The following is a 24,683-nucleotide window of genomic DNA, read 5'->3' on the forward strand; positions in this document are numbered from 1 at the left end:
TTGTAGAAAAATGAATCTCGCTTTTACGCTTTTACTTTTTTTACAATATTCGATCTTAATCTTAACTGATGTTGAATGATGATGAGCATAATAATATTTTATAGTCGCCTGCAATTATTATATAAAGAGTACAGAAACAACCACAGAGAATCTCCAGTAGTTTTGTTTTAAAAGTAATCTGAAAGATCATGGGAATAGTCTTGTGTCCGACTGCAAATGGCCCACATTCTGCAGCTTGGATGCCAGTAAAGGTAAAGCAGTAGGGTAATTTCTTGCTCAGTGTCCACTAGTCCCCAAGCTGCAATCGGTGGAGTCTTAGCACCCAAGCTCTTTAGTTGTAAAATAGTCGAATTCTCGGCGCGAAGTGTATCAGCGTATGTCCCTCCCTTGTAGGGTAATTTCTTGCTCAGTGTCCACTAGTCCCCAAGCTGCAATCGGTGGAGTCTTAGCATCCAAACTCTTTAGTTGTAAAATAGACGAATTCTCGGCGCGAAGTGTGTCAGCGTATGTCCCTCCCCTGTAGGGTAATTTCTTGCTCAGCGTCCACTAGTCCCCAAGCTGTAATCGGTGGAGTCTTATCACCCGAACTCTTTAGTTGTAAAATAGTCGAATTCTCGGCGCGAAGTGTATCAGCGTATGTCCCTCCCCTTGTAGGGTAATTTCTTGCTCAGTGTCCACTAGTCCCCAATCTGCAATCGGTGGAGTCTTAGCACCCAAACTCTTTAGTTGTAAAATAGTCGAATTCTCGGCGTGAAGTGTATCAGCGTATGTCCCTCCCTTGTAGGGTAATTTCTTGGTCAGTGTCCACTAGTGCCCAAGCTGCAATCGGTGGAGTCTTAGCATCCAAACTCTTTAGTTGTAAAATAGACGAATTCTCGGCGCGAAGTGTATCAGCGTATGTCCCTCCCTTGTAGGGTAATTTCTTGGTCAGTGTCCACTAGTCCCTAAGCTGCGGTCGGTGCGCGCCGGATGCGCACGCGCAGCCGACCGTGAGCGGACTCGGACACTCGTCTTTTTTGACACCACTTTGTTTCTGGTTGCTTACTTGAACTACTAACATTATGGTTAGGTAGAAAAGTGAAGCCATCTATAGCAAAGCTTTTAGTTTCAACTAGTATTATAATTTATCTGTGGTTTCAATATCTGAAGCAGACGCTATGAGAGTAGTCAATAAATGCAAATTTTGTTGATCAATAGTTTTCACATTTTTGCGCCAAATTTTTTTAAATATAATTTGATACATGAAATAGTCTGTTTCATGAAGAAGGATTTTTTCTTTATTTTATTTCAAATATACGTGAAAAGGTGAAAATGGTGTTTAAAAGTCAAATACGAATACAATTTAGATGGTCATTAGGACACACTGTAAAGATTTTCTTTGATAGACCAAAATTCATGCGAGCAAAGCCGCGTGCAAAGATGAGAAGTCAAGTAAGGACGAGTTAAATTTGAACTCTAACTTCCCGATATGTAAACAAATAAGATGTACGAACGACCTGAGTAAGTTCACTTTACTGATTAATTATACTAATTAATAATAAACGTTTCATGCTGCATTATTTATGAATAGAAGTCAATTTGATACACTCGGGCGCACGGTAACAATCAATCACCGGGGAAGGAGTATCGAAAACAAACTGGAGTTCCTATTTCAAAGCGCGTTGTTTTTTATTTATTTTTAAACTTGCCCGTGACACTGACGCTAAGCTACTCTAATGAGTTTCGACATTAGCTTGCCGTCATGAAAAAAAGACACGACTTTTTAAGACTGACTTACGAAGTGTTTTTCGTTAGGTTAAAGAGTTAGGCTAATTATAGCCGTAGGTTATCGATATATCGCCAACGGCAGTACTTTGTCTAATTAACATATTGAATAAATTATAAAAAATATCAATTCACCTGATTGCCCTATAACAATTCATAACCAGGTACCATTTATCATTCATTATGTATAAGAAAACTTTCAAATATTACCTCATTATTGTTTCATTAATTTTTAATTGTAGAGAGTTTCTTTAACCACACTTAAATAGCTTCAAAACTGACATAACACTAATCAGCTGTATTAAAAACTATTAAAGACGACCCTCGTTGAAAAATCAAGCATAACAATTACCAAATTATAAAACATTATGCGAATAAATAATTTTATAAAGTTTTTGCGCTATCCCACGATATGTAGTGACGCAGGCTACCTAATTAAAGTTTACGTATAGAAACATAGGGTCAGCGCTACAAAAACAAAAAACATAACCTTGCTTCTGGCGCAGTCGGGTAAAAAACACTAGTTCCTAATACCAACAAATACCTTAATATAACATTAAATAATTAAAATTAGCTAGTTCCTCCGTGGTTGAGGATTCCGGGTGAAGATCAACCTTCGGCCTGATCATCACTTACCATAGGTGAGATACAGGCCAAGAGCTTCCTCGTTGTGGATAAAAAAAACTATTCTTGAGCTGACAAAACGTTTCTCCCAGAGCAAGTAAAGTTACTTTTAACAGACTCAATTAATTCTAAACAATTAGATACATTTGATGCAAAATAGCTCTACCTAAAAGCCATTCTATGTTGCAATGCCTTAACTAGGTAAGCATCATGAAATATCCATCAGTCAGCTACCAAATTCTACCAGTATATGGGGACGCTCTACACAATTTACTGACAAGTTAATTCTTTAGCCATACATAAACAAATAAGTCATACGACTGCAGCTATTAAATTATCAGTATAGTCGGAATGCGAGGCCGTTAATAACCTCCGTAATATAGGGGGCTCTGTCAGCCGTTATGACATTAACACCTTCACTTGGTAGAGTGGCTCCATAAAAATACACTTGACATAATTTACGTTTGTCGAAATATGACGATAAAGTGTTCAGAATAGGTGAAGGAAAAGAATAGATTCAATTCCCGTTTTGTACATGAATCCGACATAATATCGTCTTCTCCATCTGTTTACCAAATGAACTGTTTCGTAAATTAAACACAATAGTTCAAAATGACAAATGGATTGCTTTAAAAATGGGTCAAGGTTTTGAGTTTTGTCACCATCGGATTTGTAAATATAAAGTAGGTAGGTACATGAGGTGACTATTGTATTAACTTATGTGACAAAAAAGAAAATGATATTATTTTATGAAAAAGTCTTCAGTTTCTGATGTCCGAAATGCATTGACTAAATAATTGAATTTGATATCCATTTCTTATTTGCAGGCATGATTATCATTCAGCCTTCAGTCTGAGACAACTGCCTATAATAATACATGAAAAGAAAGTGTCACATATACCAAAGTAATTTAAAAACATTTATTCATTAAACAACAGTAGGTTAGATTCGTCCGGCTTGGCAGTTAGCTACGATAATAGAAGTCTGTTTCGACAAAAAAAAATCATTTGATTCTGTGGTTCAAATACGTATACAGCAAGGGATTTTGTTAGTAAAAACTGAGGGGGACCCCGATAGGGCATCTTATTTATTACTATCTTATTTATTTATACTACTACAAGCGATTTTAATCCATATCCAACCTATATAGTCTATCACTTATGATTCGCTTTGTGTAATCTTGGTACGGGTAATACCTGTTTGTACGAGGGAAATGAATGTATTTTATTCATTTAGAAATATATTTATTTATGTTTCATTAATATTTGTCTCATTATGATTTGTCTGAGGATTAATATTTACCACCGAATTTTAAGTAGGAGCCAGCGAGACTAAACAGTAAATAATTTCACAGTCGGTTTGTTGACCTCTGTGAAAAAGTTTATTAGTAAAATAAACCGAAGCTTACGAAAATTTTACTCTAATCATTGATCCTGGATACCCAAAACGAAAATCTATGGCAAGTGAACCACTGCACAAATAGATTTGAAGATCTTTACTCAACCCCAGGCCCGCGGGCTACGTAGCCCGCGCAAGTATGGTTTGATCTTAATATGTACATAGTTGAGTTTTTATTGCACTTGTCCTGAGAGCAACTGAAATAGGAAATATAAGTGGCCCGTCGTTAACCACTGAATTTACCGTTTGGCCCAACTCTTCCAAAGGTTGAGCAGCCTTTTTCTAGACTAGATCATAGCATTAGAAAACCTACCTCAATTAAGGTCATTCGTACAAAATCTTTGTTCCAATAATTATCCCAACATTTGAAATCAAGTGCTGAAAAATCCTGCATTTCAAGTAGATAACAAAAAAACACTGAACAAGAATGCATAAAATATTTTTCAACATTGACTATGTTGCGTAGGTTTTGCTGATTGATACACTACACTGCAGCATTATTCGAATTTTCTGTTGCAAAGTTTAGCTTAATAAACAATATCCAAGCCAGATGATGTCTATAAATTTGGATAGTTTTGTAAACTATTGATGTAAAGAAACAGTATTAGAAATTCCAGTTGAACGATAAGGACTTCTCGAACGAAAACGTTAGGCAGATAAACTTTATTCATCTAAAAAGTAGGTAGAGTAGTAGCATTTTCAGAAGCAAACGTTATGTAAACGGGAAAATAACATTGTGGTTATCTCAAAGTCACTCTTAGGTATATTTACTGACCTTTAAAATTAACTTCCGCATAAAATCTAGGAAATACGAGTCCGTATAGTTCATATTCACTGTCTGAGAAAAAGATCGCTGTATCATTATGTACAAATCGAGATTGACTTTTCTTCGTTGAACATAATCATTACTCGTAGAAATTATCCTGCCCATCCGTGCGTATCTCATTAGGGACAGGGTGATATCCGGCCCCTAATTAAAAAGACCCGTCCCAGGATATGACAAATTTGTTGTGATTTTTCTATATAAATTATTGTATTTCTAGTTCGTTAGCCGTGTGCGTAGGAACTCAAGCATTAAAGCGATAAACTAAGCAGCTTGTTGTACAATTTTGTTTTGTAAATATGTAGGTGCTGGCCTGCGTTCATTTCGAATTCCAACGAATAAACTAAAGTTGCGTAGGAAAGATTTCTTCTAAGCCAGGCTTATTTTTCCACTAGCTCTGATTAAAAGGTAATGACGATGACTTAATACAAATATAAAGGCATGATAAACAAGACGTGTCGTTCCCACAGATAAAGTGTCAGCTAAGCATAAATAACAGCTTCGCTCCGAACTATATTTCAAGCATGTAATGTATGACAATCCGGGGATTACCCGCCCGATAAATCAGCCCGTTAAAAAGTAGCGACACGTGATAGAGAGTGACAAGTTCAAGTCTACACACACTTCACGACAAATCGTTTATTAAACACGTTTTAAGGTGCGCCATAAATATAGAGGCGATTTAAAAAAGTAGTGTCTTCAGAAAGATCGTTTTGAAATCATTAATTTCAGGATTTTCAGGATGTGTAAATAGAACTTTAGAATGAAAAATGACATCCTAATTTTTCCGTGGGGGTAGTAAGTAGTTACCTAGTTCTATTCTAGTATTATCCTGAACATTTACTGAGTTTAGTAGCTTATTATACAATTATCCCATGATGAATACGACCATGATCAGAATTTTCGATGATACTTTCTTAATTCATTGTAAACTTCAGCCAAAATATTTAATTTCTCAGGATTTTCCTTAATTTTCCTCATCTTACTCGTACTTTTTGTTTTTTACACACCAAAATTCATTATAATAATGTGGGCTGGTTCTGCTGAACACGCTATTGCAGACATTTCACTAATAGGTCTTGCATCTATTAATAAACTTCGCATTTAGGTCAGCATCATCTTAAAACCACTCTTAACAGTTTATTTCCAGTTTTATTGTAATAAAATAAATATTCTTGACATCTACGACTACTATCAGAAACTACGCTAAATATAAGTACGACTGTGTCGACTCTATGTCATTTGTTTTTCAATGGGTGACGACATGTTTCTGGGATATCAAACAAAGATTAGCTAAATCGTTGCTGTTGATAAGAAAATGAACTGTTACGTATAATGGAAAATTAGAAGTGAATTGGCAAAAGAGCATCAAGTGTTTTGATAATGAGACATCATATTTGGGGACAGAAAAACGTCGTAAAGCAACTATTTCCATTAACTTTCCTGCTACAAACGAGCAGCTAGGGGACTGAAATGCATTGAACTGAACAAAAAACCAACAAATAACGCGTCTCAATAGACACACCAAGCAATAGAGGTGTAAGAAATGAAGACCGTGCCCCCCAATCAGGATAATCACGTGGCAAGTCAAGGGTGAGCGCGTGCGCACCAAAATATCCCTCGCTGTTTACCGGCCCATCATCGGACGGTTCACTGAATGGGGGATTCGTTAACACATGTAGTAAATTTAAACGTCTGTCATGTCCGTCTGCGATTTATTGATGGATGCCATCAGTCGACCGGTTTGAGAATCAATTCTTATTCGACGCGTGCGTCTGTGTCGCCAGTTTCCAAAATGTCTTTAATCTTTTGTCCATTCTAAAATTGTTTTTCGATAAGATTAAGTTTTATCATTTTTATTTTTGGAAAACAAATCGATCAATTCTCTAATAACAAAAATAATTCACGTTTAAGATTTTGCTATCGCACATCAAACGACTGCACTATCAATTTGACTTAATAGCGTGAATTTGATATAGTGATTGATTAACTGTACTTGGCCAAATACGTTGGCAGGTATTTGGCCAAGTACATTTCATATAATCACATTAACTATTTCAATTCGTAGCTAACACAGGGACCCTCAGTGGACTTTTGTACCAAACTGTATGAGCAATCAGATAAAACGCCCGCAAATCATATGATAGTGAGTCACTGTATGACATCTATAATATGCTGTTCACGACGGCAAATATAATTATACTCGAACTTCAGGCGCGGATGGCCAGACAATACTAATTACCTACTCCGTGCGCACTAACGAAATGAATCGAATTATATTCTGGAAAGGAAGGGCCCAAATAAAATAGACAAACTATTAGTAATATTTACAGGAATAAAATACAATAGTTAAAATTTTTCCAGGTTTTGGAAACCTAAACTAAAATTATATTTAGATACTTTCCTTCAAGATGAAGTTCCTGAAATCCTTATTAAATTTTTTATGAATATGTACAGATAACATCACTTCATAAGCTAAACATGGTGGCTTATCTCGTTGTTGTAATACACACTATTTTGCAACAAAAATGTATATTAGTCTTCAGTTCTCAAACTATCGTGATAATTCTTCCGATTAATTACGTGTACCTAAATTACGTGTAACTTGGGCCACATCTCTACTACAATTTACACTGTCTTCAAGAAAATCTCTCCTACAAAAAGATAAAATATTTCCTTGCCAATTAAGTTTATAAAAGGTAAGAAAATCACTTTACGAACGCGTCTACTACTTCCAAAGGGCTCAGATTGAGTGTGTTTGCCTCGACAAATCACCTAAATGTCCGGAGGGTCGCTGATTCGATTTCGACGTTTTTATTGGGCAATATTGATATGCTTTATGATTAGGGAACTGTCATGGACGCTACGAAGGGTCAGGAGTGAGTTACACGACAATGATGCTTGTTTATTGAAGCTTAGATTTGATATTATGTTAATAGATCTCATTGCGTTTTAACAAACGTTCAAGTGACAAACACTTGAATGAAAATAAACAATTTAAATAGAAAATCTATTTTCATTATGAAAGATTTTTATCTTAAAATCTTTGTTCATAATGTCTTAACTTTATTTCAGAATACGCCTGTTATGTGTTGTTGAATGTCGTTAAATATGGGTAAACATAAAATAGTATGCATTAATATTTTTGAATGGAAAATCTTGATCGGATTCATCATCATTATCACCGGATAATTTAGTTTAGGAACAAGTCCCTGTCTATGTAATTTACCAGAGGAAAGTAGGAGCAACTTAGGCAGTTCTTCGAATTCAATTTATTAAAATATATGTATTACAGTTCGTTAGATACCATGTGGGTCCGGTCAGCGAGCCTCGTCGGTATGCCCGGCACACGCGGCTCCGCTTCCGTTCGCTGTTCGGACATGCGCGGCTTAAAAAATATTCACTATAGTGCCTCTGGTCTGGGCCTACGGATTCAGTTAATAATACCTTAAAATAGGCATGGATAGCATACCAAAAAAGTTTGATAGCATAGACTGGAAATTACTTAGACAAAAAATTTTAAGATAATCAGAAAATTTACGTGGGGCTACACGCTACATAGTAAAAAAATACGTACCTACATTATAGTGTTTGACGTTCTATTAGTTTTTGTATGCGTCTATTTACTTTTTCTTTTTTTGCTGTCTCTACATTTAAAATTTGATTAATTTATTATTATTTATAAAATGAATACAGTATTTGAAGTATAAATTTAAACTCATTAATAAATTGGTTAAATCTTAATAGATTTAATCCGAAATTTATTTAGATTTGACCATAGAATTCTATGCATGCTACAATGTCTACGTGTCAGCGCGTATTTGCAAACACTGCTAGTGATCATCTCGTTTTTTTTGCGTTCTTAATAAATACATAATAATTAAAATGATTGTTCTTTTTTTGAAACAGTGCGATGAGGGCGGCGGCGCGGTTGAGGGCATCAAGAGCGAGCCACCGGAAGCCGAGGAGCCACGCGCCATGCAGAAAGTGCCTTCGCTCTCGGATCTTTCGGACCCTGAGGCCTCGCTAGGTAAGTCATTTGTGCAATAACTTATAAAATAAATCAAATATATTTTTGTGCGGTAGAGAAACCTATGGAGTGAGGTTTCCCATTAAAACCTCTGACCATCACATTACGGCACAGGGCAGCATAAAGCAGCCGCTAGCTAAAATATGGGTTGGTACTACGTATTATGAACGTTTTGTCTTCGTAGGCAAAAAAGTAAATTTTAGCCAATCAAACGTTAATTTGTATAAACGTAATAAATCTACAATTGATTATTATGTAATGTTTTGCAATTCTTAGATATTCGTATTTCGTAATAAGTAGGTACTTCACAAATATTGTGAATTATTAAAGCAGGTACAATTTAAATTGATATGCTCATACTTAAATAGAGAGCTTCGCGTCTACTATATCTAAAACCTAGTCGGATCTACCATTACCCCTCCTCGAATGCAGTTAATAATTCTCGATATGCTGATACCATATGGCTCTATGTACGACGTCTATGGGCAACTGTAATCATTCACCATCAGGTGAACCGTCTGTTCGTTTGCCTCCTCTCCCATTAAAAAAAAACCTAAATAACGAGTAGCGCATCTACTATATCTCTAACCTAGTCGGATTTACAACACCCCTCCTCGAATGCAGTTAATAAAGACCACGTGATCCCAGCCAATAAGCGAGACAGATGAAGGCCGGAGCGCGATGATAGTTGACATTACGCTTCCCTAAGGCGTCCGGGTTCCGGAGACGGGAGGAAGCGATCAGCCGTGTCCGGACCGGCCAACGCGAGTGTCCGGCTCCTTATTTTGTGGGGGGTTTGCTTATGTAACTGGGTTTTGTAGATTGGGATACTTTTTATTAATAATTTACTTAATTAGAGATGAGCCGACTAGTCGCCGACTAGTGACGACTATTCGGCAAAATCTGCCGATTATAATCGGCGCATTACAAATTAAAAATTTAAATGAAATAAAACTCATAATTACCAAGATGATTATGAGGTAGACCAAGGGCGTTTATCTAACTAAACCATTATTGACTGCAAAAAATCAGTAAAAAGTGGTTTCACCTGATTTAAAATTTTGGCAATCAGACTAAATTCATACAAAGTTAAGATTAGTTAAAATTACCAGGAAATCGTCAAAAATGTGTCAAGTTTCTATAATTTGTCCATATAAAAATTATGACACTTTTTTTTTCGGGGCAAAAATGCATAGAATTCTCCTCTCATCGGAAGGATGAGGAATACCCACATAAATAACCCCTGAGCTCCGTCGATAGCCTTAGTGTGAAGAACTATGGGAATCCGGACAAAGCCATCACCTATCACAGTCTGTACCAGCAATTGGCGGGCCCTGCCTATCCGAGGGTGGTGGTAGTCCGTGCTATGTAGGCGAGGGTACCCCCACGCTCCCAGATTTTGACCATCACCGTGGAGGGTGGAGAGGAATCAGTGGGCCTAGGATGCGTGCCGCGATAAGCGCAATTTGCCCATACATTTTGACGTCGATACTTAAGAATAATATCACGGCGCGCATCCTAGCCCAGCAGGAGGCGATCATATTGTCACCTCCTCTGACCCCTCCGTCGTCGAAAATTATGACATTTACCTTAGGTACTGTTAGTTAGGTGATTGTGTGTTGCTTTTTATTTTTCTTATAATTAAAGAAATTTCATTTCTCAAGAAGTTATATTTTTTATCTCTTTAGATATTCTTATTTCTTTGAGAAATCTAGATATTATTCTTCGGACAAGTAGGTATTAGACTAATCGGCATTGCCGACTAGTCGGCCGACTAATCGGCAATTTGGAAACCGATTAGTCGGCTAGTCGGTTAGTCGGCAAAGACCATAGTCGGCCCATCACTATTAATTGCTTACTTAATAACCGTAGTCGTTTACATATTTTTTTATTAAACAAAGAAGGAGAAATTCTTCGTTTTAGAAAATAAGAGAAAGGAAAAATAAAATATTAGAATTAGAATGGCAGCATTCACTGATATGATTATGTTTCTAAATGAGTATAAATTATCAAATGACGCTATCGCGTTGTACCACTCATATTTGACTCACATTTGTGATAATTTAAAAAAAATAAAAAACAATACAAGAGCTTCTTGCGTCCGTAAGAAGAGTAGATATAAAAGCGAATTTCCCTCCGTGACGTTTCGCGATTGGCGTATCCCGCCCACGCCTCGCTTATCGCAAAGACTGTTAGCGAAACTATACATGCATTCAGAAGGGGAAGCTATAGTTATTTTTCGATGTAAAGTGGGTTATGGAAGCAGACCGCTAGGCTGTAACGAGGATGCGCCGTATTATCCTATTCGGGCTTCACCTATTTGCTAATCATTGTCTATGCTCCCTTGGTGATGCCGAATGGAAAATTTGTTTTAACTTATCACTGTGGATTAATTTAAACTTTCCCTGAGGAAACAGAAATTGACTATTGCGGTTCCAATGATATAGCAAAGAAATCTTTTACAAAAAATTGGTTTGTTGTAAAATCTTTCAGTGAAATGCTTAATGATTGTGTCACAGGTTACTGAAAATTAAAGCTTATAATGTTATGACAGAAAAGTTTATTTTTGAGTTATGATGAGAGTTTTACGTTGACTTAGATTATTTTATTGATATCGGCAATAGGATGTATAATTAAAAAATATTAATTAAATTTCTCATTCTTTCATTGTGTATAAATCACAAAATTTCTTCTAAAGAGCAATTAAAACTAATTTGACAACGTATCATTTTCGCTTAACATAAAAGGATGCGAGAACATAATATTGTCTCCGAGTTCAAAACACTCAAATTACGAATAAATAAAATATCCTTAAGTACAGTCAGCAACAAACGCACCAAGGCAATTTTCTTTTTAACTTAATAAACGACAAAATGTGAAAATGTGAAAAATATTATACATTCTTCCTGATAAGTATGTAATCATAAAATACTTTCCTAAGATCAAAATTAAAACAGGTAATTTTGCGAAGTTACTTACTAAAATTGTTATTTATATTTGGCTCCTGACAATGGGTGAAAACCAGTCAAAGTCGGTAAAAAGGAAATCTAATTGTATCTCGAAGGCTATTCTGATGTAATATTTAATGAAAGTCCAAACCGTCTCGTAGATTTTGCATGAAAAAGTTAACAGACATCCATTCATCATCAAAAGCTTTATAATATTGTAATATAGCCTTTTTTGCTGACTGTACAAAAATCATTACCGCGTGTCGTTTGTTTTGCACCTAATTTCAATACGCGTGGGAGGGTAACGAACTGCACTGGTGCATTCGGGCTCCGGGGTGGGCTCATACGGGCCCATTGTTTCTGTACTATGTATGTTCTAACGTGGGAACACTATATTAAGTTTGTGCGAACAATGCAATGTGATTTCAAGGAGCCTATGCGTTTAGTTGTTAGAGAACACCCGCGACTTCGAAGTGACTTTCCAAAAGTTTAGGAACCCCCCTTCTACCTATTTGCTTTAGTTATGCATGATCCCAAAGTTTACTCAAATTGAAATTATAATACATTATTTGTCAAGCATGTTTATGGTTATTAAATTACCAGTACCTACATCATAATATTTTGCATACTAAATGAATATTTATTAAAACAGCAGACCCAAATAGAATAAATATTAGAAAGTAAATAAAAATAAACCGAAACTTACTTTCAATCCAATTATTTATTCTGTGTTAACAATGGGTATTTTGCGTTAAGACCCGGTTAACCGCTGATAAACATTGGTTTAGGTTTACAAAAAATATTAATTGAGTTAGGTTTAAAAACCGGATTTTCCTTCATTTCTTAGAAATCCCTCTTAATTATTCAGGGCTTAATTAACACCTAATTAAATGCCCTAGAGTTTTAAAAATAGTTGCGGTCCTAGCGATAAGATTTACATGTTTACCCATAATAATTATGTACATACAGAAATACTATAATAAATATATGTATAATGTCAGCTATGGTGGCTGTACATAGTACACATACATGCGCTCTGCGGTGGGCTAACTATAATTGCACTGCTTGCAAAGTTGCAGTACTCATTATGTATTGTAACACTATCGGTCGCCTTCATTAATAAAAGCACAGAGAGTCTTTCAATGTTTATACGAACTCAGAATAAACTACGAGAAGTAATAGGTAGTAGGCCGTAGTAAAGTTAGTCAGTTTAATGAAAGGTTGTAGCGAGTGAACTTGACGCGAATTCACTTTTCATATCGTAGAGCTTCTACTACATTACACATGTACCGCAAATAATCATAATTCATCATCAATTAATTCATTCTTACACTTATTTAGAAAGTACTTTTTATTTTCTGAAAAGAAAAGTCTTGCTTTAAAAAGCTTATGCTCGCGTTGGTCCGATTAAGCCATGTCATGATGGTTCAGTCAGTTTATCACTAGATGACTTCACCAGACTAGTAGCGTGAGATCGAATGAAAATATGCATCCGTATCTTCACAGTTGTATCCTCTACTTTATCGTACGTAGTAATTTGACCACATGCAACTTGTAAGAAACTTTTACACCGGTGTATGTGACCCCGCCTTCGTCTCATACTCGTGGCAATATAATTTGCTCTTTCTTTGTTGACAAGCTTTGGAAGCTGCTGTATTTTGCAACGTGTATTTAAGTAAACTCGTACCAGTACGCCATCTGTAGCGGGCTTGATGATGGACGCGCGTAATGGATCAATAATTAGGTTATTATCTTGTAAGTAGTTCGAAGAAAAGGCAACTTTGTAGATATCGCTTGAGTATATTGGCATGGTTTTGAGAGCTTTTGTGTTTTTCTTGTTGTTTAAGTAAGGGTTTGCATTGAATGATTTTCACTATTTGGTAGAATGTATCTACTTATATTTTAAAGATTCAATTTCTAAAACTTACATATTATAAGGATGAAATTCCAAGAATTTATTTCTCATAGATGTAGACGTACTTTTGTAGTTCAGACAATTTAGATCTTATTTATACATCTCTTTCAGGTTTTATTCATACTTAATTCAATCAAACTCCTTATTATTTGCACTTACTTCGCAACAAACATTTTGAATTTGACACCGTTTAAAATTTTGCAATCTTCACCTTGACCATACTCAATTCTGCGGCCGTAATATTCCGCTGCACATAATTTATATTCGTCTCGACATAAATAAACTCGGTGGACGTTATCATATCAATGTTCTAGCTAACGAGAACAATGCGATTAATTTGTTTGCCACTATCTCTGCCTGCACCCGCTGGCTGAGTCACAGTAGCAATATATTTCGTGAATATTCATGTGTAAGAGCATAGTGATAAAATGAACTATAGTGTTGACGAGTTTTAGTCTACATCACGCAGTTACATTACAAAATAATAAAATGGTTTATCTTTGACTGACATTTTCCTCGAATTCCGAATCAATTTGCTTTCTTTTCATCATTAAGTCTTATTAAGAGAGTCCCTTAGATTCCTATTATTCAGGCTTAGGTAGGTTAGACTTACAACCGTATTAGACATTTAAAATACCTTTTTTAAACCTTCCTAGGAAAATAACCGACTTTACAGCACATGATAATTAGTAATTACCTCATCTACAATTTAATTGCTTAATTTGCATGAATTTTGTGATAAACACTAACGTCATTTATGGCTGATACGAAACCCACTTTGTAGCTGAAACTGTAACAAATGACGTCAATTTCTTTGCGATCTATTCAGTCACGGTTTTTCTTTAACCCTTTACCTGGCTTATTTTATGCCATCGTATTTGGAACTTTATTGAGATGAAATACAGTTCAAATATGTTGTCTAAACTGGTTGCAAAGTTAAAAGAAATTGTCCGAGCGGGCACCAAACCACAGTCGCGGACAGCAACCATACGATACCACAGAGGATGTTGCGGTGTAAAGTCATACTACATCCCTGCAGTGTTGATGTTGACTCCACAGGATGTTGCCAAAATGCGCCCCGACAACTTTGTGTACATTTCCAATTCCTGTCTGTACGCTAAAGTTACAGTTCGTGGAAAATTGTTATTATTTAACAGTTGTAAGCCACGTATGAGTTAGACTTTGTTGAATGAACGCTCCGTTCATTAGTATTTGTAACTTTAAATTGGGCATGGCTTACATCACTGTAGGTGGTAAAACGAACGAGCTTAAAGCGAAATGCAGAACGTGCTTTTCTTACAGCTTTCAACAATTAACACTGCTTATACATATTGTCTCTACTTTTTTACTATCGATCATATTTATTACTTGAGAAACATTCTATAAGAGGCAGAAATGACCCCCTTTCTGCTAGGGAGAAGTTGTAGGTACATAAGTAATATAATTTCAGCATACAATGAGCTTTTTATCGAGACATACATTATGTAATTTGATACATTTAGTTTCAATTGATTTTAGAATGGATAAATCAAGTCAAAACTTTCACAAGCAACTTTTATCAGCTATCAAAATTGTGAACAAATGACATTATAGCGAAACACTACACCGTGGCGTGTAAAGCGTTTTTTATGCTCAATCAAGTTGAAACAGAGGTTCGTGTGTCACCTGGTGCTTGATTGATTAAGCAATTATATTCTTTATTATTCTCAAAATACAGTTTCATTCCGCTTGATATACATTTTGAGTTTTCTTTTTTATTTAACGCCAGCACATGTTGATTGTGGAAGCTTAACCACTTGTGTGTCATATGGTGTCAGTATAATCAACGGTGACGGCCAGTATTAAAGCTGGTCGAGGGGAATATTTTTGCAATTAATAATACCGTTATAAAATATGATTGTGCAATTATATTTGTCAGATATTCTTAAATTCATCTTGTTCTGTCTTCGCTTATAGTAAGTTTGCCCGAAGTTATCACAGGTGGTAGTGGCAATCAGCAAGTCAACTTGTCCCAAAAAAAGAAATTCAAGTACCGAATTCCTTGATGGTGCTACTCGAAATCTTTGTGAAAATAATATCCTGAACAAGACTCGTATAAAAGGAAAATCAGGAAACGCAGCATCATAGAGGCTAGCATCACTAGAAACAATAGAGCCGTACATGTTTGTAATAATGTAAACGAATGTTTACAATACATAAGCGGGCATCGTAAAGCTAAAAGCTTTCGCAAATAACCCGAGTTAGAGACAAACGTTTCGTTGCTTTACGACCACAAAGCTGCAAACTATTTCTGTTCAATGTTGACACAAGAAAATTCTCATGAATGCCTACCATGTCGGCTCAAGCAAACACGTGTGCGGCGCACACGTATGCGGTGCATGAACGCTGCACCCACACATAGGCGGCCATTCATGAATGCGCACATAGGCCGTGAATGGGCGAGGGCGAGCGAAAGCTCCCGAGGAGTCATGCTCGCCTGGTACCGCGGCCAGACCAGTCGGCGGACATGTTGGCTTATTTGTCGAATGGACGTTAGAAACGGATGGCTCATTAGAAAGACAAGGGGAAACATTTTCTCCCCTTTCGTTTGGAACTTGTTTGCTCTACTAACCTTCAATTATTGGATAAATGGAAAATTTCATTGAATCTTTCATTAAACATCAAGTTAAAACATAGTAATGAAAGATAATATAAAAGAAAGTCGTGTTAGTTACTCCACTTATAACTCAAGAACGGCTGAACCGATTTAGCTGAAAATTGACAGGGAGGTAATTTAGAGCCAGGAGAGGGACATAGGATACTTTTTATCCCGTTCGAAATATAAAAAAAAAGTCTGCTTATTTATTGCCATTAGGGCGGAACAAAGTTCGCCGGGTCAGCTAGTGAAAGATAAAAACACTCTTTTCGATATTGGATTCTTAAGTCATTAGCGTATTATCTTAAATATTAATCAATTATGTGTGTTCATATTCATCTTTGAGAGAAGAGACATTATCATAATAAATCTAACGTTCATAACAATCAGAATGACTGTATTCAATACATATTAAACAAAGTTCGTTCGTTTCAACTTTCAACCATAAGGAGACTTCTACCCCAAGGATTAAAAGCTCCGTTTTATCATCATAATCTCAAATTAACCAGTATGTATTAGGCCAAATAACGGTTCATTCTTTGAAAATTAATATAACGGTCACATTTTTATACGACAGTGACAAATATCTCTTAAACTCAGGTAAAAAGTGTATAAACTGACGTTTTTATTAATTTGACTATAACTTCATTGTGTCTAAGTGCATGCGCACCGCGTAGCTGGCAGCGCCCGCGCATCCAAATCGGCTCGTTGTCACCTCTCGCCTCGCTGCTACCGCGCATTTTGCATACTAAACGATCCTACCTCTTCACACATGAATACTTTTATTAGGCTTTAATATTATTATGTAAATTTTTAACGTAAGCCTACAGCCGTCTTAAACGAATAATAATGAACAGTAGGCATAATAATTCCCCATTTTATTTGACTTTTGACTCTACCATGAGTGTCACAAAAATGTTAGCTGTAAAATATTATTTATCATTTATGTTGGTATCTAATGCTAACTGGTTAGGCACTTATCAGTCCACCCACACCATTCCAGAAGTTTAATGGTATAAATATTTTAGTTATTTCAATATTGCTGATACTGGACTGCACAGTAAAATAAATTATTTCATGATTTTATCGTTTGACGTAGAACAGATAAAAGTTTTGTAAATAATTTAATAATGCACGAAGAAGAGAGATTTAATTTCAGCAGAACAAACCCAAAATAAGTAAAGTTGTTTAATTAACTTTTTGGTGCCTTAACTTAAACCTAGAAGTTCTAGATAGCTCCAATGTATTTCAGTTTATAACTTAGGGCAAGTTGAAATTGGCTGAGTTCTTGATTTTCGCTCCTTCTAAATACGACCGCTATTCTCTCGGTTGTGTCCTAAAGAATGATTTAGCGTGGCAATAAATCCGCCGGCGACTCGTTATGATCCGCCGAAACGTTTGAAATCATGCCAACTTGCGCCAAATTGCTATTTAAATTATATAAAGTAGGCAATAAGGCGCGGCTTTCCATGCCTGATGCTACTGTGAGCGTTGACCGTCTCCTTTCAGGGTTCAAATCCTTGAAGACTTTTCCTTAAATGCTTTCATATATCGTATATGCTTATAGCAACGTTAAACTGTAAAACTACAGACTCCATAATGTCTGGACCTGACAGCATTCTAAGTAGGTACACCTACTAACATGAATTAAATTGCATGAAAATTCGTTAATGCACTTGACCCTTCTTTTCACTACTTACCAATATTTAACTACTCTTTGTACTCTATGAAATAATTATAATTTCTCTGAAGTAGCAACTTGTGAGCTTTTAAGCTCTTTTGCTACGCTCTACATAATAAACTTTCTTGTCACTACAACACATTGTCAGTTTTCAGTAAAAGCTTCTATCTATATCGATCTACGTTTTTAGATATAAAGCTTTAGGCAAAAAATAAAATTACATAATACCTAGAAATATAAGAAATAGAAAACTGAAAAATACTGTTATCGTAAGATACCTACTTAATGAAAATATTAGTAATGTAGGGAAACAATTAGTTCTCTTGTCCATTTCAATTTCATTTACATGGCAACAAAACATCATCAAACAAACCTTCACTCTAATGACGCTTACTCGGAAGAAAACAGTGAGCCAAAAATACTTTGTAAACAAAGGGTGCGCCTACGCAGCCATGAACTTTCTTGCACTACTAGCGCCATCTACCTTTCACTTGAAAACTTCTACTTGAAAGATCAGCTAGCGCCACGCGTATTCTTGTAGTTCCAACAAACTCCGCTAGATGGCGTTGTAAGTAATACTTCTGATAGATCGCTACAGATGGCAGCACTGTGGTGCACAGTGGGCAGAATAAATAGTCTGCTATTGATTCATTGTGGGAGGCCTATGTTCAGCAGGGAACGTCCTATGGCTGAAATGATGATGAAAATGAATCATAATAAATAGTTAAAATTAAATGGGTCCCATTACCGAATTTCGCTGGATAGGTAAGTTAGTAAATATCAGCTGCTTCTTTTATTAAGATTTATAAACATGATTATTTCATTGAAAAATATTAGTCTTAAAAGACGAATCAAGCAAGCAAAGGGGCCTGGAATTTCACCTAGTTAACTAAGTACGAGGTTCATTAGGCAATCGACTTCTTCAAATTAATATGAACTACTAAAAATATCTTTTTTTTTATTATTTAACATAATAAATCTTAACATTTTTTGGGAAAAAATAGTGTAGATCAATCAAGTACGAGTATAATGTTACTTTGTGCTGTAACTTTTTTTACAATTATTATTTTATTGCGTTAATTGCATAATTTTATAATACCTTAATGAAGTTTATTGATCGTTAATTTGTTTTTTCATAATAACTACATGTAACCTTGCGAGTAGGTAATCAATAAAAATCATTAGTAAAACACTCAATTTATGTAGGTAGGTATTTATTTTTATTAAAGGTTTTCATGAGACTTGTGAGTGAGAGGTTCTTTCAAAAGTCCCAAGCCAAGTTGTCATAAATATTGTGATGGGGTATAAAAATAACATATTCCACTCTTTTGTACATCTGTACCTCTATTACGAAAAACTTTCGAGTTCGTTTCGTTTGCGTATTCAAAGTGCCATCGAAAAATTTTGTATGAAAAATTAAACAGCGCCCCCTATATTATAGCCGCCCTAGGGGGCGCTGTTTAATTTTTCATACAAAATTTTTCGATGGCACTTTGAATACGCAAACGAAACGAACTCGAAAGTTTTTCGTAATAGAGGTACTGACGTTAAATATTTATCTATTAAGCATTCCGCGCGGAGTGGAGTAGCTCTTAAGCTTATCGGTTTTAAATCATTTCACGCAATTGTTTCTCTGTCAAAAGGCTATAAAATATTAATGATTTAAATATTTTTAAATCCGACTTAGTATCAGTGTGGATGTGACGTCAGGCGGGCGGAGCGCGGGGGGCGAGGCGTGGGAACCGCGCGGCAGGTGCGCGCGCGCCGGGCAGTGATCCTGGCCGCACACACACGCACCACCAGAACTCACGCACACTCGCCTCCAGCACCCTGTCCGTTATTGAGAAAGTTCCGCTTTTCCACCAGCCCAGCTTATCGTATTAGAGATAAATTAAAATAATCTAGAAAATATTTAAGCGAAGCTAAATGCAACCGTATATCTAAGATCCAACGGCGATAAAATCTACTAATAGATATGGAAAGGGAGCAAGATTTTTTTAATCCACCGCGAAATCAAGGAAAAATTTTCCGTGTGAAAATCTAAAAGTTTTATAAAGCTAAATCCTCAGATCATCTTTGATCTGAGGCTAAATCAAACAAGTGTATTCTTATGAACAAGAGCTGACAAAGCAAAAATATCGACCATTAAAATACTCAATTAGTATAAAGCTCATTATAAAGTTCCATCACTTTTACGATATGACAAAGTCAATAGCCATTAAAATAATGGACTTTTAAGAGCAAACAACCAACAAACAAAGTTAGTAGAGCAACTTTAAAAAACCTCAGTGAATTAAGTACCTAACGGCCGAATACTGAAACGCCATTTAAATATTTGACGGCTTCTCAAATAGTTAAGCAGCTCCTAAACTCACATTTCGCATACTCAAAACAATATCTGAGCAGTTCTCAATTTTTAAGCACCTCTCAAATTAAGTTGCACTCAAACGCCACTTAAATGAATTTTCGCATACTGAAACGCCATTCAACGCTAAGCATTACTCAAACAACTGTCAAATCGTCTTAAGCAGCTGTTAAATTTGAGAGTGCTTGCGCGGTATCTTAAATCCTATTCTTATACCTAAATCGACCTAAATAGTGGTAAATAATGTGTGTCATCGTTATCATTTCTTTCGAGCCTCGAGGAAATACCTAGATCTAATCGCAGGAACGCAATAAGGCTGAACGCTATTGAAAAATATTATTATAATGACATGCAATTCCGAGCGAGGTTCCGCGTCTCTAAAGAAACGGTGTTGTTTCTGGATTCATAATTTGGAAGCTCTTTGAAACCCCTCACCAAATGCCATACAACCAGTGGACCAAATACTTATTATAACCCTACTGTTCTACGCAACGGGAAGTTATGAACGTGTACTAGGTGATATCTTCCACATCTAACAGCCAACTGTGCATCGTATAGTGCACGAAGTAACAACCAAAATAGCTGCTATGAAATCGCTTTACATAAACATGCCTATTTCTGAGGATTAAGGGGACATCGCATAGCAGCATTTCCAAGAGTTGTTGATTTGTCAATTTGATGCTCTGTCAGTCAACAATGATAAATGTCAATTGTGGTTACGTTTCGGTCCACGATCGCCACTTAATAGATTTCAACAATAAAAAGTATCACATTTAAAATTATTTTTTTAATTAAATAAAAATGCAAGCATTAATTTTTTTATATGATAAAACGAGATTTATATATAATAGAAACTAAAAATAAACTGTTCTATGTTAAGTTGATTGAGTATATTTCCATAAAAGACAATACATAACCAAACGATGCTGCGTGTAATGGATAAAAGACGTAAAGTTATCATTTGTGTAAATGAAAACATACTTTTTTTGGTAAATGTTGCCATTATGTAAACATTTGAGAGCTGATTAGCTGATCACGGCTTCAAATCCGTTGAGTAGCGTTTGAGAATACCATTTAAAATTGAAGGATACTTAAATTTAGGAGCCCGTCAGCTGAGTGACAGATTTGAGTAGTGTTTCAGTATTCGGCCGTAAGTGAGTTAGTGAGTGTCCAACGGAGGGAACGGCAAAAATCAAAGTAAAAGTCGGCACAAAAATTAGATTCCTGCGGCGCAGGCACAAGGGAGTTTTTCCTTTGATGTTCATAATCAAGTCCACCTCTTTCTCCTGTGAGCACAGCACTAGCTTTTAGTTCGTTCACGTAAAAGGGGTAAAGTGGAACGTTTTTGATGCATTCATTGAATTTCTGCAGTCGGCAGTCTGATAACTCTATCAACTTTCGCGACCAATAGTGTGCAGTTATGAAATCCTATTACACTTCCAAATACTTTTGGGGTTGGTATTAAAATTTAAAATGCTGCACTTCTTAAGTCCTGAAAACGATGTAAAATAACAGTAATCAGTGCCTTCCTGAAATAGAAAATCGTGTAGGTTCAGAACTGAAGAAAATGTACACACAAAACTGCTTCAATAAATAGAGCTTTGTAAAAGTTGGCAGGGAACAATATCTAATAATGTATGTATGTAACTATGTATATTATTATAATAAGTCTGTGCTTCTGGGAATTGCCAAAAAAGCTGCAAAACCCATAATCCAAGAACCGTGAAATCAATCTAAAAGCTCGTAAGCTGAATTTAGTGTATCCTAAAACTAGTTTCCGTAGAAAGATTTACGAACACATTAATCAAGTTGGATTTAAAATTATATTGACATCTATCAGTTCAATAATATTAAGAACATGATGCTTTCCATATAAAACATGTGACTGGCAATTTACGAGCTAGTCAATACTAATAGAAACAGGCCCCAGGGGAATAATTTGATTTTATGATGATAATATCTCATACCAAACTAAATCTAGAATTCTAGAAGTTAATACAACTGTCACCGTAAATATTAATTTAGATATTAAAAACATACTCGTATGTTATAAAACTGGTATTCTACAAATTGTTATGTTTATGTTAATTTACTAAAAAGCGATTTGAATACGATTTAGGCTGGACTATCAAAAACAGCTTTACGATATGGTTCAGTTCATTGTTAGACATAACGATAACTTATTATGTATCATTTGTATAAAATTTTACATTAGAAATCTTACAACTCTCTACCTGTGCTGTGCTAGTGTTACGAGTAATAAAGCAAGTAATAATCAAATCTAATTAGTTTTACTGAAATCTTGAAACTTTCCGTTCGACTCTACCGTACTAAGAAAATGGCGTTACACAGAGACAAATTATGTTCTACACTTGACTTCTATAGATAATTGCCAATTTGAGTAGGTAGTACTCTGTCAGTTTACGATATGTCTTCCTAACAAATGCCTGCTATACAGCCCTAGTCTTTTAGCCTAGACAGCTGTCTAGTTCTAATAATGAGTATAATGACGTTACGGTTTTTGCTACGCAAATCGCATTAATGCACACAATACGAGTAAAGTGACTAAACGAGCACTGCTTGAAAGTAATTACTATAAAAATACCTTGGCAATTTACATAACTTACGTACTAGAGAATAATTATCAAAGAAAATGTGTGTGAAAATATTTTAGCGTAAGCTTTACTTTACATTTTCCAAAGCTGGGGCGTGTCACGTCAAGAGGCGGGCTGACCATTGATTAATTTATTGTTAATGACTGTAGTGTTAAACGTTTACTTCAGTTGCCCAGCTGGCAGCTCGTTAAACAACATTAACGATATTTAATTGCACCAAGAATGTTTCGTTTCCATTTCGGCGCAGTTAAATTTTGTAATCTGAATGATGAATTTGAAAACTTAAATTAGTCGAACACGTACTTATTTGGGACCTTGTCATAGAATTTAAAATTAATTATACTTTGATCATTATAATTATGCATTTTGTTATGCTAATGCAGTTTCATTTCATACACATACTTATTGTAGTCATTTAATTATGTATTACTTACTTTTGCTGATCTTTTCGGAACCTTAACAAAAATGAATAAAATAATACTTATAAGTAATCGTGCATTTTTATGCATCATGATTACATAATTTGTTGTTTTATTATATTTATTCATGCTATTATTTGCTTATCAAATAAATATGTCATTTTATACTGACTAATCGAGTGTAAATAAATTAAAAAAATGGTAAAGTGCGAGCTGAAGTTGCGCTTTTCAGGGTTCTGTACTCATCTGTAAAAGATTTTTCCTTTTGAGGCCATTATAACCATAATGGTATTGTAAGGGACTCTCTACTATACTTGCTAACTTGATTTATGATGATTATGAAGACTTATGCTGGTTTTTCAAACTATTTGCATGTGTATCTTTCTGAAAAACAATGTCTTGAAAGACAAACAGGAAAAGGACATTGTCAGAAACCGCCTAAAAACCGCCCAAAAACATTAACCCATCATAATTATTTTCTATTTTTTTTAATACATTAAGCACCCTTTCATTCTAATGGACACTTAAGCATTGAAAAATTAAATAAATAAGTCTTTTAACGTTTATTCTATAATACTATTACAACTTCCGGACGTTTTGGTGCGTGGCATGGTCTAAAACCTATCAAGTTCCATAATTTTTGCCGATGAAATCTGTACGAGGCATTACCGTACTTTATTGTAGATATTGCTTCTGCCCAATACTGTTTTTGAAGTTTTGCATTTAACAGCATACATCTAGCTCTTTCCAGCAATGTACGGTTCATTCTCTCTGCTAAGCCGTTTTGTTGAGGCGTGTACGGAGCTGAGGTTTGATGCAAAATTCCAGATTTCTTCAAAAAGTTTTGAAACTCATTGCTTAGATACTCTGTACCATTATCTGAGCGTAAGATCTTTATAGTCGAATCAAGTTGATTTTCAGCAAACGCTTTAAAGTCTTGAAATTTTTGAAATACTTCTGATTTCTTCTTTATTAAGTATACAAAAACTTTCCTGGTATAATCATCAATGAAGGTTACGAAGTAGCGAGCACCTCCAAGAGATGGTACCTCCATTGGACCACAGACATCGGAGTGAATAAGTTCTAGCTTCCTTTTTGCTCTTGAACCTTCTGAAGGGAATGGAAATCTTGTCTGTTTCCCTTCCATGCATGATACACATGTCACTTTATCTGCGTTTTCTAATTTTATTCCAGTACTTTCTGACATTTTCTTCAAGTCTTCAAAGTTCAAATGTGCCATTCTCTGATGCCATAGATAACAATCATTTTCGGTAGTAGCAGATATNTATGGTTACCCTTGTTGATAGCGGAACCCTAGAAATTTATTTATATTGCATAAAACTGATGAATAGATACTGCCGTTAGATAAAAGACCTTATTGGTATATGAATAGGCAATACGTCATGGTTAACTTTAATTTAAATACTTTATTCGGCTTTCGAAGAAAGAAGTTCCGGATCGATTCA

The 24,683-nt window shown here is 35.5% G+C and overlaps 2 protein-coding genes across 4 annotated transcripts in view; both read left to right on the forward strand.

Annotated features, from left to right (window-relative positions):
- The window catches only part of LOC114356376 (uncharacterized protein K02A2.6-like), a 341,613-nt gene that overhangs the window by 121,058 nt on the left and 195,872 nt on the right, over positions 1-24,683 (forward strand). The gene's annotated exons all lie outside the window — the stretch shown is intronic.
- pnt (ETS transcription factor pointed) overlaps positions 1-24,683 on the forward strand; it is a 151,945-nt gene that overhangs the window by 23,961 nt on the left and 103,301 nt on the right. For all 3 annotated transcript variants that reach the window (XM_028309514.1, XM_028309516.1, XM_028309515.1), the window contains exon 3: positions 8,519-8,639. In XM_028309514.1, the coding sequence (XP_028165315.1) occupies positions 8,519-8,639 (121 nt within the window). The remainder of the gene's footprint in view (positions 1-8,518; positions 8,640-24,683) is intronic.

This window comes from Ostrinia furnacalis, unplaced genomic scaffold (genome assembly GCF_004193835.3).
Source record: "Ostrinia furnacalis isolate ACB-3 unplaced genomic scaffold, ASM419383v2 OfSCF2800, whole genome shotgun sequence".
Taxonomy (NCBI): domain Eukaryota; kingdom Metazoa; phylum Arthropoda; class Insecta; order Lepidoptera; family Crambidae; genus Ostrinia; species Ostrinia furnacalis.